General features: G+C 38.0%; 1 protein-coding gene across 12 annotated transcripts in view; it reads left to right on the forward strand.

Moving 5' to 3' along the window:
- Nucleotides 1-13939, forward strand: part of RUNX1T1 (RUNX1 partner transcriptional co-repressor 1) — a 108108-nt gene that overhangs the window by 53160 nt on the left and 41009 nt on the right. For 9 of the 12 annotated variants that reach the window (XM_015855920.3, XM_085537223.1, XM_015855918.3 and 6 more), the window contains 3 exons: nucleotides 6870-7007; nucleotides 10660-10901; nucleotides 12659-12748. In XM_015855920.3, coding sequence (XP_015711406.1) covers nucleotides 6870-7007; nucleotides 10660-10901; nucleotides 12659-12748 — 470 coding nt within the window. Of the gene's footprint in view, nucleotides 1-4871; nucleotides 5184-6869; nucleotides 7126-10659; nucleotides 10902-12658; nucleotides 12749-13939 lie in introns of those variants that run through there. The other 3 variants (XM_085537221.1, XM_085537226.1, XM_085537225.1) reach the window with 3 other exon arrangements.

Raw genomic sequence — 13939 nt, forward strand, 5'->3', positions numbered from 1 at the left:
ATGCGTACATACAGGCATTTTTGTAATGCTTGGTGCAATATTTATAATACATCTACATTATCCTTACTTTCAGTGCAGGCCAACCAATATGCATGTATTCAGCTGTGGGAAGACTTCCAGACTTTATACTGGAAATGATGGGAAGCTGCCATTGCCACAGTTTGTCCCATTTTACTTGTCTGTTCTTGCTGAAGTACTTCATAAACTGTTAAGGGAGTAGCTGATCTTCATTTAGTATGTGCTCTTCCCTATGATTTTTCATGGCAAAGCCTGAGGGGGGGAGGGGAAACATAGTGCACTTGTGCCAGTATTTAGTTTTTTAATTCTTAAATAAAAGTGAATTTATGTTACTTTTGAAACTGTCAAAACATGTCAAATTGTTAAATGTGAGGAAAGCCAAATTCTTTTTCCATTTTTTAAAAATGAAATTAAATGGTAAGGTGAATTTGTTTATTTCAGGACAAATTAATATGTCCAAGCAAAGCCAAGACATAATACTTTTGTCTCAACCCTGAGATTGAACTCATGAATTGCTTATTTAACTATGTGGCCTTCAGTTGCTAAGCCATTATACGATTATTTTTGGTTTTATTTGTTTATTTTTGAATGCATCTCATTCTAGAAAATTTAAACAAAAAGCAATGATTCTGCTTTTTTTGGTTGGTGTTATGACAGTATGATCAATCAATATATATCAATATATATACCATTGTGAATGAAGAACATGTTGCAAAGTATAGAACATCATTTACCTAGTTTTCATGATACACAAATTCTTCCTGCTAGAACAGTACCACAAAATTCCCTTTCAGTTCTTGAGAGGCAGAGTGGAGATTACATCATTCTCATTGCTTTTTTTAGCGCACCTGAAGAAAGTTCTGAGATAACTATAGTGAATTCCCAGGATGCAGGATTTCTTTGTGTTTCTGCATGCTAAATGACAAGAAATGGATAAACTGAATATGCTTTCATTTATTCTGAATAATAGATGGTGATATGAAATGCACAATATCTGAGCAGAAAAGAACTAAGATAAGACTACAGAAAAAGTTGTGATATTGATCTTGCACAAGGGTCATTGTGTGAACTTCCTACGAGTAGTGCAGAAGAAACAGCGGAATGTTACGTCATTGAAAACATAGCTGCATGCTGCTATCACTAGCCTCTTCTTTCCTCGGGTATAAAGCGTGTGGGGTGACATTTTGTAACAGAAGATGGAGTCCCCCTGTCTGAGCTTCTTTCTGATGTTGCCATTTTGGGAATTGCATGGGGAGGGAAAGCTATCCACTGGAGACCTGAAACTAGGCAACATTTTCTTTCTAGGCTGATAGCATGAATGCATCTGGTGCTGAAAGGAAGTCATTACCCATATTATCTATTTGAGGTTGGTCAAAAACATCCATTGTGTTTAGATTCTTGTTTATTCATTAAAGAGGAGTCAAAAAAGGCTAAGAGGTGAGTTGAGTGAAGGCTTGACCTCAAACAAGTCTGGGACATGCTTGGCGTGTGAAGTTATCTTAGTGTTTTTTATGGCTGCATTGTAGAGCTTAGTTTTTCACAGAAGTACGGATTGGCTATATATACTAGGCCTATACATGCTTATATTAAGTAAGTCCATTTCAGCCAGGAGAGACACCTTGCAATATAGTTCTCAGTAAGTGTGATGTGAGGCATTACTCCCTGATTTTCATTTCATTGCCACACTCTGATAGTGATATGCCTGGAGCTGCACAGGGCCTTGAACATGGCCTTGTGGTGTCTGTTGCTGACTTTGGGTGAAGCTCTGCCAGAGGGAAGGTTCTTCAGTGACCTTACTGCGGTAACATTATGGACGGAAGAACTATGAAGTTTTTCCTCTTTGACAGACTGGTGTGTTTCTGTCACCCACTTCATTTCTACAGGGACTCACAGTCTTCAAGGAGTCTGGGTAGAGACTTATGGGACTCAAAATCTGTTATCTGTTTGCAAATTCTATGCTATCACACTCAAAACATTCAGGATTAGCCCAGCATCAAGTCAGTAACAACCTTCACTTTTAAATGGTACAGATTTAGGTCTCAATTTATAGAATTTGAGTAGCAGGGGCAGGCCCTAGTCTCATGTCACATGAAGGATTTGTACTTTCTGTGAGCTCAAAGGAAACAAGACAATGGACACTTTTAATTTGGCAGTTTTTTTATTTTTATTTTTAATGCGTTGGCACAGAGGTAGTGAGTACTGTACAATCAATATAGAGCGTCTTTTAAGAATCTTTCATGCCTGGATATACATCTGGAACTGTTTGCACTAACTAAAAGTAAAATAAATGCCACAGCATATTATACCATACTTTTTTTCATTTAAAAAAGGAAATTGAAAACACACCACCCCTCGAAAAGCTTGACATTGAATTGGCTATTGAAATGGTATCAGTAAAGTATTTATATATTCCATATTTTGTTCCATACATCAGCTTTCCTTGATGCGTTAGACTTGGAAGCGTGCCATGTGAGCTGAAATGTTGCCATATATGAAAGACCGCCTTGTTTTAAAAATGGACTAAATCATTGAGGCTACAGGAAGTAAAGTAAATCACTTTGAATACAAGCACATCTCTTTTTGCTCATGCTCGTGCACTTTTTACTTTGTGTCTTCCACATTTGCCTTCAGAAGTTGGCCAGGTTTACAGTAAATATCAGTATTCACCTTGCATCTAAATAATAGTGATAAAAATAACTCCTCCCATTAAAACTGTATGAATGACAAGAACAGTATAGTTTCATGAAACAAGAAATACGCAGAAGAAATACTGTAATTTAAAGTTGGTTTTACAGCATTCTTTAATTTTAAATGGAGCGAAATATTTCTGTGGTATAGTCACAGTTCTTCACTCTTTGCTGTAAAAGAGATTCAATAATATATATATTTTCTAATTTTTTTTTTCTTTCCAGTATAATCTAAAGCAAATGCAATAGATCTCTGCATACTTGAAACATATTTTCTGAATTTATTCTAAGTCTCTCACTGCACCAGAGGGTTGTGTGTATGGATTAGGACTGGCCCATTATTTCACCATCTATCTCCATCCTGAATTGATTGCAGCGAGTAGTGAAGAATGAATTGCAGATGTCTCCTTTTCTCTTTGGTTTGGAGGACCTCTGGTTTCAGCCCCATTTTATGAGAACTGGGCTAAGGAGTCCAACTCTGTCACTGCTTAGAGGTTTCTGTCTGTGGAATAAGTCTTTGCATCTGAAAGTTGTTAATGTCTCTGTATACACAGCCTGCACTCTGAAATGGGTGATGTTGTGAGAAACTTTCTGTCACGTCTCTCCTAATTTGGGATTATTATTTGAAATGTCAGATTCCAACAGAATAAAATAGCAAAGCCCGCTTTGTAAATGGGGAGTTTTGTTTTGACACAAGAACATAAACATATTTGCAATTGAAGAAATTAAGCTATTTTAAGAGATGTTTCCCTTAAAGCTCTTCCAAATTTTAGGCAAGCTCAAGTAATATGCTCCTGTATTAGAAAGCAAATATACCTGAAGTCTGGGACAGGCAGGATTTCACACATAAATGATGCAGTTTTAACTTTTACAGGACTCCTTCTACCCCTCCCATCCCATCATCACTTCTGAATATGCAGATAGCAGAATAAACACAGAGTGATGCTCTTAAAAATGTGAAAGTTCTCATACAGCAAAGTTTAGGGGCAACTTGGTTCACAAATAAGTACAATTTAAATACTGTTTTGATTTTAGCTTGCATATTTTTAGGCTACTTTTCAACAACTAGAGTAAAAAAAAATAAATTAAATTAATAATGATTTGTAGGAGGTGAGGTTCTAGGCTTTGTTTCAGACATTACAAGCTTTGTGAGTTCAGGTGACAGGGACTGGCATTTTCTCCTTCACCACTTCATTTCCAAGAAGCCTTCCTCTGAAAACTGGAGTGGCTGAGGTCCTCCAAGCTGGGTGCTGGGTAGGTGCAGAGCATCCGATGTAGTGATGTGAATCTTCTGTAGGAGCTGGGGAATCTGACACAGAGGTGAGGATCAGAGAAACACCAGTAGAAAGGGCAGAAAGGCTCCTGCAGGAGCTTTGCTACTGAAGAGGTTAGAAGGATGGAAAGTCAAAAAGGGAGCAGTGGGGCAGGCTGCTTTCCAGGCCTGCGTGTTAGTGGTGTTATCCTCCAAGCACTCCAATCATGTGGAAGAACTTTGCATTTTATACTGTGCTTCTACAAAAATTTCCTTTTTTCCCCATTTTCTTTCCTCCTCCCTCTATTCTGACAAGAAAATATGGTCCCCTGGTTTGAAGTGATTTGAGGTGTACTTGAAAGCAGTCTTTTATCTCCTTCAGAAGACTTTGCTGGAGTACTTATGGACTAGCAGAGATAAATTTGTCTGCCACTGTACAGTAGCAGTGTGAGTTGTATGGCTTTGCAGGGGGTAGGGAGACTAATCAGAAGCCAGTGGTCTGTCAATCTGTTTTTGTTTGTCTGTTTCTTCACAAAGAGAGGAGATTAGAAAAAAATAAAGCCTAATATCAGCAGAGGTATATAAAAAGTAATGATTATGTCTGCAAATTGGGCAGCAGACAGCACTGGAGAAAATAAAACTCGAGGGCAGCGGTAACTATCTCCCACTATTTCCCACTGTAGCTTTCAATTTAAGTAACAAAATATCTCCAGTTTTTGGGGAAAGTGTTTCTTTTCTGATCTGAGCCTTTGGGAACAGACTAACTCTGGAACAACACAGATTAGGAGCAGGAGAGGTGCGGCTGGTTATGGTGCTGGGTACAGCTCGCTTTTAGTTCCCAGCAGCTGAGCTGTGGGATACAGCCTGTGCCTGCTCGGCGCGAGCAGCAGCTGAGCGGAGTTTGGTTTCTCTCACTCTTTCTTCCACCCACCTCTCTCTCCTCCCTGCCTGTGTCTGCGCTCCCACATGCTTCAAATCTGTGTACCTGGACTGCCTTCCTTAACAGTTCAGCATGAGTGTTAGCAGAATGAAAACCAGATGGACCAGCAGTTCCCACTGTTATCTCCCCACCAGCTCTGGCAAGCCTCCCTTTCTCTCTCCTTTCTTGGCATGGCAGAAATATTTGCCTTTATTTAGGAGGGCTCAGGCTTACTGCTGTGCCTCTTTCCCTCTGTTGCAACATGAGCTGAAAGCTATTTATTCCCCTGTTGCTGAGGTTGGTTGAGGTGAGTGTGAGATGAATTCAGCTATTAAGGAAGCAATTAACATTTCAAGACTAGTTTTTGTAGTTCTTTATATTAAATGAATGGCTTGTTGAAGATATAGACTTAACTGTTAAGAGTGGAGTGATATGGAAAGAAAATTTTGTATAGAAATATATTTTAAAACCTACTTTTGTCTTTCAACATGTAGTAATGTACTGTTTCTTGATTTGCAAATCAAACCATACCTGTGCGTGAGGCTTAATATGTAAGCAGATCATTTTGGATACTGTTCCCTATGCTGCTGAGGCTTGCTAACCTGAGATCCAAACTGCAGATCCTTTTCTACTGTACCTGTATCCCTCATCATTGTTTTCTCTTCCTCTTCCTCTTCGTCTGATAAATAAAAGTTCTGATAATTAGTTTTTTGAGGCTCTTAAAAACAAACTCTTCCTTCATAAAGTGCATTTAGTTTCTTTTAGTGTTTCACATGCAAGATCTTAGATGTTTGTTGTTTTTTTTCTCTGTGAACTTTACTCACTGTTCTAACAAGATATACCTTCTCAAAGTCGAGCAACAGGATTTGTAAAACATTCCTGACTTTACCGTTGTTGTGAATTGAAACCACAGATTCATCTGTTAACCCAACACTTTTTTGCTAAGCAGTTTAATGGAGCACATGAAGCTTTGTATAGGACAGTCTGTAAAAAAATATAATCCTGACCCCAAAATAAGGGATGCGAGACTCATGCCCATTTAAAGCTAAGCTTTGTCTTGACTCAAGTTGGCCCAGAAAGCTATTGTATTACTTTTGCTATCTGCTGCTAAATGTTGTCATGTTTCATCCATTTTTGATAAATGAAACACAAGGATTTGGCTGGTTTTATATTTCTGTTTATTTATTTATTTATTTTCCCACATCAACTTTAACATACAGTTATCCAGAAAGATGTTTCCATTGCATCTATATAAACTATCCGGTGTTTTTAGCTCTTTACTTGCAAGGGAACAGCTAGGTTTTCTGCCTGTTTTTCCTTTTGTTGTTGTTTTTCATGTCTTACAGGTTTTGAACGTTAAAGTTATTCTTAATGTGTAAAGATGTACACTTTTTAATTTTTTTATTGATATGTATGTGTGGCAATTGACTTGTCATTTTGACATGTTTATTCTTGATGGGAATGTGAGAATATCATGGGGCATGGTGGCAAAGTCATCTGGGAGGCACTGGTATTTAACATAAGTATCTCCTGTTGCGTACAAAGGCATGACAAGAGCTGGCTTCAGCCAGTATCCTACCCAATATCTCACCTGTATTAAAGAGCTTCTACTTATACTCCTGTAATGGTTGTTGTCAGTGGATTTATTACTTTCCTGTCTCTTCATCTCCTTTTTCCTCCTGGCTAACATTGAAGGGAGGTGGCATTATTGCAATTCCAGGAGTGCTTGGGAGGCAGCATCTGCACGTGCTAGAAATGAAAATCAAAAGATAATACAGCACCACTAGAAATGAGGTCTTCTCATTCATGTTGTACCTTCTTAATTAAGGTTCAGAAGATGTAATTCTTTGGGAGCACGCTGGAATAGATGACCAGGTGTAATTTTTTGAGGCAGGTGCTGAAATGGCTCACTTCCTGCTTTTGCTTTTAAACTTTATTTCAGGCCGGATGTGCTTGGGGAAATAAAATAGTGTGTTCCTATGGTGTGTTACAGATCGCACTGAGAAGCATTCCACAATGCCAGACTCACCTGTGGATGTGAAGACACAATCCAGGCTGACGCCTCCAACAATGCCACCTCCTCCCACTACCCAAGGAGCTCCAAGAACGAGTTCATTCACGCCCACAACGTGTAATTAGACTTATTTTCTTCCTATTCTTCCGTATTCTTTCTTTCTGTGTGTAAGAAACTAGAGTGTGTGAAGGAAAACCTGTATGAAAGGGCTGCAGCAGCATTTGAAGATACTGCAGTAAGTAATTAATGCATCTTTAGTCTGTTAAGGTGTTCGGCTCTGAGCTGTGGTAATTTTTCTGATAGTTTGATTGTAGTGTCAAAGAACAAAGAGCACCTTTTGCTATGTCATTTATGCTTAGATCAGTCCTGTGAGAAACACAGGAAACTCTTATACTGTTTTGTTGTATAGTTTAAGAGATTCTGTTCACTTTTGTGTATGAATTTTGGTAGTTATTGCTTAGGGCTTTGTGGTTTGCTTATATATTTAAAGTGAGGGTTATTCTTAAAGAAAATATTTTATCTCACTAATGTTTGAATGAAGTACTACATAATTTCTAGTTAGTAATGAAATAAAAATGAAGATGTAGGCCTTTTGTAGTTTTGTTTTGAGATTTCTAATCTGGGACCGCCTCCGTGTCTCAGTTTGCTGATGTAAACACGCGGGAAGTTCTACCAGTCGTGGTGGAGTTACTCTGCATTCATATCAGTGTAACTGAGATTGTGATCTGGCATGTTGTCTGGACTATTCTTTTCACAGTCATGAAATGATCCACATTTCTCTTACAAAGATTTAGCTGCATTTTTTTTTCTTTTTCTTTCTTTCTTTTTTTTTTTTTTTTGTCTCTTTTTTACTGCCTTGTAATAGTATAAACATGAGAATGTGTTTACATTTCACATTTTAAATAAAACATTTTTAGAACAGTAGAATACATATGCTTAAACAGAATGACGGCAGCATCTTCTATTTGTCTTGCCTATATCTTTTTAGCCTCTTGCTGCCTGTTAAATGCCTTTCTTAAAATTCACCTCTGTGCAGAAGGCCAGCTGGAAGCCTTTGTACCACTTATCCCAGTGAACCCTGTCCTGAGGATTTACATCAGACTTAAACAGTGAGGAGCATTTGTGCCAACTCTTTGCATAAATTCAGATTTAACCCGGTGACCCTGATCTTGCAAAGATCTGTTTGTTTTGTTTAACTCCAGCACCTGAATCATCCTAGGAACTGCTCTGAACTTAAATTGTTTTGAGGGTTTTTTGCTGGATGGGGCTCTTGCAGATTAAGCCTTTCAGTCTAATGCACTTAGCACTGTTCTGGATGATCTTGGGCAGTGATAAAAGGAATGAGACCATGTTCTTTTCATTCCTTAAAGTCCTCAGTTGAGTACACTCACTAGATTTTCTGGATTTTGTTGGAAGGTGTGTGAACCATGGCTGGTTTTGTTGTTGTTGCTGTTGTTTTGGCTATTTATATGGAGTCCAAAAGTCTAAAGATTGAATTTTAAATGCCTTTTACACTGTCAGATTTTGGAGTTAGGCCTTAGCAGTTCCAGCTTGGATAGTAAAAAGCCACTTCTGTTTGAGTGTTTGTTATTCTTATTGCTACTACATTGAGAATGCCTGTAGGCTAAGAAAGTGCATACTTGTTTTCTTGTCAAGAGTATACTTGTTTGCTTTGTTTTAGACTATTGAAAACTCTTAAAATATATTAGTTTGTTGAAATTCTAAATGCTAATTTTTGTTTTATTAATAACATGGCTTTGTTTTATAATAACATGGATGTCCTTGCCAGTTGGCAAATTCAGACATTATAAAGAGATAAAATCATCAGTATTGGGTGGACTATTGCAAATGAAAGATTTTTTTTTTTTGTAACAGCTGCTTTTGGGGAATATTTATTTGTTTATTTTGTTGAGGGAGGAATTTGGTCCGCCTTTCTCCTCATAGAATCTATCCTAAAATGTGAACTCTGCTGTTCTCTACTTTCTTTATCTTAGCCCCATCACCAGAAGTGACTGAGTTATTGGCTTGTCAGGATAGAGCAGGTCATATTCCTCCTAGTCCTAATTTACTGAGTTCGTGGCACGATGAGTTTGGCTACGCATTTTCCTTGCAACCACCATGTATTTCTTTACTCAAGTATCTCACTCTGCTGCAGCACTTAGCATGGCTTGGAGCTGAACTTTGAGAGGCCAGCTTCTTTCTGTTTCTGCTTTTTCCACTTTTTGTTTTCTCTAAACCATTCAACTAGAACAGGCAAACAAAACTAGATAAAAACTACGTAGAAACTAGGTAGTCATTCAGATTGCTGCTTTTTGTATTACCACCCTAAAGGCCCTTCAATCCTTAGGTCAAGAACTCCTTTAAAAGGGTTTGATAATCAGTATGTGTCCAGCCTCAAAAAGGAGTTTCTAAAAAGAAAGATGACTGTTGGCGAAGGTAACAAATAGAAAAGGGATCTTTGGCTTCAAAGATGTTGGTCATTAACAAAGACAAAAAGTTCTTGAAGTTACACACTTGTCATGGATATACTTTCAAACAGGAAACAAATTAAGCTATTATCATTCTACATTTTTTATTATAGGTAAGTTCCTGATTCACGGTGGGTTCTGGTGTGCAGTGATGTAAATTCAGCTCTTGGTGCTTTGGAGTGGGGAGGCAGGTTGCACCAAGTGAGTGATACTAGAACAGGTGATTTCTAATTGACTCCCTAAAAAGAAGCCAACAAATATGCCCTTAGCAATAGCCACCTGAGTAGCTGCTGCTGGGCATACTTGTGTGCTGCCTTGCTTCCAAGCACACTTGTGCATTTTTACTGTTGTTTTGCTTGTGAGTGTACTGTTATTTTGGCTAGTTAGACTCAATAGCTTGTGTTACTGTAACCTGGGCAGAAAAAGTTGTCCTCAGTTTGATTTCATGCTCTCTTCTGGAGTACGGATAAGAGTCAAACTAAAACAGTAGCCAGAAACAGTTGTTGCCAGGTTTGCAACCTTGCAACAGGAGGAGAATGCTTTCTTATACATTTTAGAGATACTACACTGACACATGAAAATCAGAGTAATTTCCTTGTGGCCTCTGAGAAGTCTTCTCCTAGTTGTGTGTCCTAGATGCATTCCTCTGGGCTACAGCTAGCATGGCACCATTTGTACCTGCACAAACAACTTAGTGTGCTCCATATGTTAGCAGCTAGGAAATCTGTATCAGAAAAAAATAACCTTCTCATTGGGTGGTGTAAGGTTAAAACGTGCAAGTCCTGTTTTATAAACACAGCTGTCAGTTGTGTGTACAAAACACGAGTAAAAATATTCAGAGATAAACTGAGGCTTCATGAAATATGTCTGCACATTTTTTTCTACCCCAAAGAACAGGGTTTTTTTTTTTGTTGTTGTTGGTGGTGGTGGTTTTTTTTGTTGTTTTTTTTTCCAATCTCTCTCTCTCTCTCTCTCTCTCTCTCTCTCTCTCTCTCTCTCTCTCTCTCTCTCTTTTGTTGTTATTTATTTGTTTGTGGTATTCAAATAATGTTTTTCAGGTTCAAGAGCTCCTTGGGGGGACTGTGTGATAGGCGACTACTGTTACTTCCAGTCCATACAGTGTTCATTACCAGATACTATGAAATGGATATAAGCTGTGGAGTGTTGCTCTGTCACAAGTAATTTTGTCTTTGATCATGCAACTTAATTAACTTTGAGGTCAAGCACAGAAACTGTCTTTAAACTGTCTTTCCTCCTCCATCCTTCTCTTTATTTTACCCTCCCTTCTCTTTCTCTTTCAGTAACCAATGGCACAAGCCATTCACCAACAGCGTTAAATGGAGCTCCATCTCCTCCTAATGGCTTTAGCAATGGGCCGTCCTCTTCCTCTTCCTCTTCTCTGGCTAACCAGCAGTTACCGCCAGCTTGTGGAGCTAGGCAGCTCAGCAAACTGAAGAGATTTCTTACAACTTTACAGCAGTTTGGCAATGACATTTCACCAGAGATTGGGGAGAGAGTGCGAACCCTTGTGCTAGGACTTGTGGTAAGCAAAAAACAGTGATACAATAACTAATTTTTTTCCCCCCTTTTAACTTTTTATGATTGAAATATTTATTATATACAAGAGTGTATTACATAGGTGGCTTATTCCATACTTTAAGGATACCAAGCATGTAAAAATAAAGTGCCAACTCTTGCTCCAGATCTAGCACAAGTAACTTGATTGTTCATCCACAAGTGACAGCTATTCTCAACTGGATACAGACGAGAATTGTAGCCAGTGTGATATTATGCCAAAAGGATTTGAAAGGATTTTTGCTCTTACTGATGGCAGCCCTGAAGTAGACCCAGCTTGAATTATATAATGCAGTAAAATCAGTTTTGGTTTGCCTAATGTAATTGACTGGGTAAAAAAGAGTGCCACTATACACATAACAGCAGAATACTGGCTAAAAGGATGAGATGAATACATGCTTGGGCTGTGTTTACACAGTGGAAAACCTTTTCTCAGTATTCATTGAATCCAGTGATGAAGGACCTGAAAGGGTACTGATGCTATTTAAAGACACATTACTTATAAGATTATCTTTATGTGATTATATGTCTGAGTGATAATTTCAGGTTTTTCTTATCTACAACTGTCAGGTTGGGCTGCTATTTTATAGGCAAATTGTTGTGAATCTTGCCCAGAATTCTTTTTATTTTCTTTTTCTTAGTCTTCCTTCTGCCAGACATTGTTGTCTCCCATGTATCTCTTTCAGAAATAATTACACGTACCAGGAAAAATGCTGTTGCAGTGCTCTAGTATACATCTGTTTTGAGCAGCTGCAGTTGCCATTGACTTCATTTGAAGCAAAGACTGCAAGCACTGTTTAGTATGAGGGCTCAGGTGGCCTCCATTTGTATTTTCACAAAACACTACCTGAAAGCAGTGAAACTCATTCACTCGAGTCTGTGTTAAAAGGAAGGTTAAGTTAGGTAGTGGAACTTCAGTACATCTCACTTTGCATTTGCTTCCATATCCAAAGCACCTATTTAATGTTGTTTTGCACGCTGTGTGGTTTTCTGTGGAAAGGTGAACTGGTGAAGTAAAGAAACTAAAGACAGCTTTGGGAGCATCTACCCGCCTTTGATTTTCACATAAAAAGTGCTAGCCTGTTGTTATTTACAATTGATTCCTACCTTGCTAAATTTCACCTGAGCTTGGATGAGCAAACTAGGAATTTTTCCTTGCGAATGGTCACGTATCATTCCCATGGCTAAACTTATGTAGGGTGTAGACTTAGTGCCTATGTCCTTAGTCATGAAGCAATGATTTCCTATCACAACTTACTGGTGCAGTAAGGTGTAATAAACAACTCCCTGATCAGAGCGTGAGGCAGTGAGCAATTTTCCTCATCAAACAAAGAGAAACTTGCCTTTAAAAACTTTTTTCTTTTTAATGTGTTTTCATGTTGTTTCTCACATCTGTACTGGAAAAACAAATACAAGAAGCACTATGGAGGGAAAATATTGAGAAAAGCAACTTTAACTGGAGTGTGACTTGTGAAAAGATTTCCATACTTAGTGCCTGAGAATTTAAACTGTATGCTAAGCAACAGGCACTGAATGCTGGAGATGCTGGAGGTTCTCTGAGTATTTTAATAAGGTAGTAATTTAATATGTGGCATGCTTTTCTTTATCCTCTTATCTATATCAGGAACAAGGCATTAAGCAATTTTAAAGTGCTTTGGTTACTGTTTCTCTTGCTAAGTGTTTTCATTATTTTGTCACCAAGAAAGAATTTTTTTTTCTCAACAGAATTCTACTTTGACAATTGAAGAATTTCATTCCAAACTGCAAGAAGCTACTAACTTCCCACTGCGACCTTTTGTCATCCCATTTTTAAAGGTATTGCACAGTTCAGTGATCTGGAAAGTATTTCAAACCATATTGTTGCTAGGTCACAGATGTGTGTTACAGTTTTTCTTTTTAAGAGAGTTGGGAAAATGAATAACATTTAAAGGCTTCTTCCCATAGCACGGTGGATGGAATTGTATTTGAGGATGTAGTTTGGCTGTTCATAGGAGCTGTCAGTTCTCTTAATTCTATAATCGTTGTTGTTTGTTTTATGTTTTTGGTTTGTAGATACAAAAGCTTTTACCAACTAAGTCTTTAGACTTTGGATTATAAACATAATAATGCCTTGTGTTTCTACAGAAGTAGATTTTTTTTTTTTTTTTTTTTTTTCAAATTTTTGTGTGGTGCAAGGAACAGGGATGTTAGGAATTCCTAATTCCAGCCTTCTTCTAATGTGCAGCTTAATGTTAGTACACAGTGAGATTGTGACGCTGCCATACAAGTAAAAGACTAATCTCTATCTTCTGGTTATATTCGCTAGTAAGAACAAGATTTCTTGCTAAGGACATATGCATATGCTATAAGAAAGACAAGGTAAAGCCTCATTCAAAAGCCAATTGATAAAATGTATCAGATTAATGTTCATAATAGGAACCAGGAAAGTAGTCTTCTTTGAGGTCAGGAAGTTACACAGGTGCTCATCTGTCACTATTACCTCCTCTGAATGGCGGTCATGTTGCATTCTGTTTTGGTTTTGCTATAGAGGTGGGGTATTTATTGTTCCCTTCTTTGGGCCTTCATTGTCAGCACATAGATGGGTAGTAAGCATTATTTTATTCAGTGAGTATAACTGTTCCTAGCTATTCTATTGTTCTGAAGCACTAGTATTCTCAAAGGGTTTGTTTTCTTGTTTTTCCTCTTCGTGGTTAGCTCTGTCAGATGGGCTTTATGCAGATAGTATAGCTGTTACCTTGGTACATTGCCAGATGCTTTCTTTTCATAATGGAACACACTCTCCTACTTGCAGTTGTATCAACTCTAATATTCCTGCTTAAATCATTCTGGTTTATTTTCATGGCATCTAGTTTGTTTTCCTTTTAAAAGCCACTTCAGAATTAATTGACTTTGGTGCCAGAAGCTTGTTAGAAGCTGGCACTAAAGAGTTTATCGTTCTGCCTGCAAGCCTTTGACCAGGGAAGTGCTGTGTGCTATGTGTTCATGTTCTTGCAGTTCTAAATATGG

The sequence above is a fragment of the Coturnix japonica genome, chromosome 2 (genome assembly GCF_054131305.1).
Source record: "Coturnix japonica strain WE chromosome 2, WE-NBRP24, whole genome shotgun sequence".
Lineage (NCBI taxonomy): Eukaryota > Metazoa > Chordata > Aves > Galliformes > Phasianidae > Coturnix > Coturnix japonica.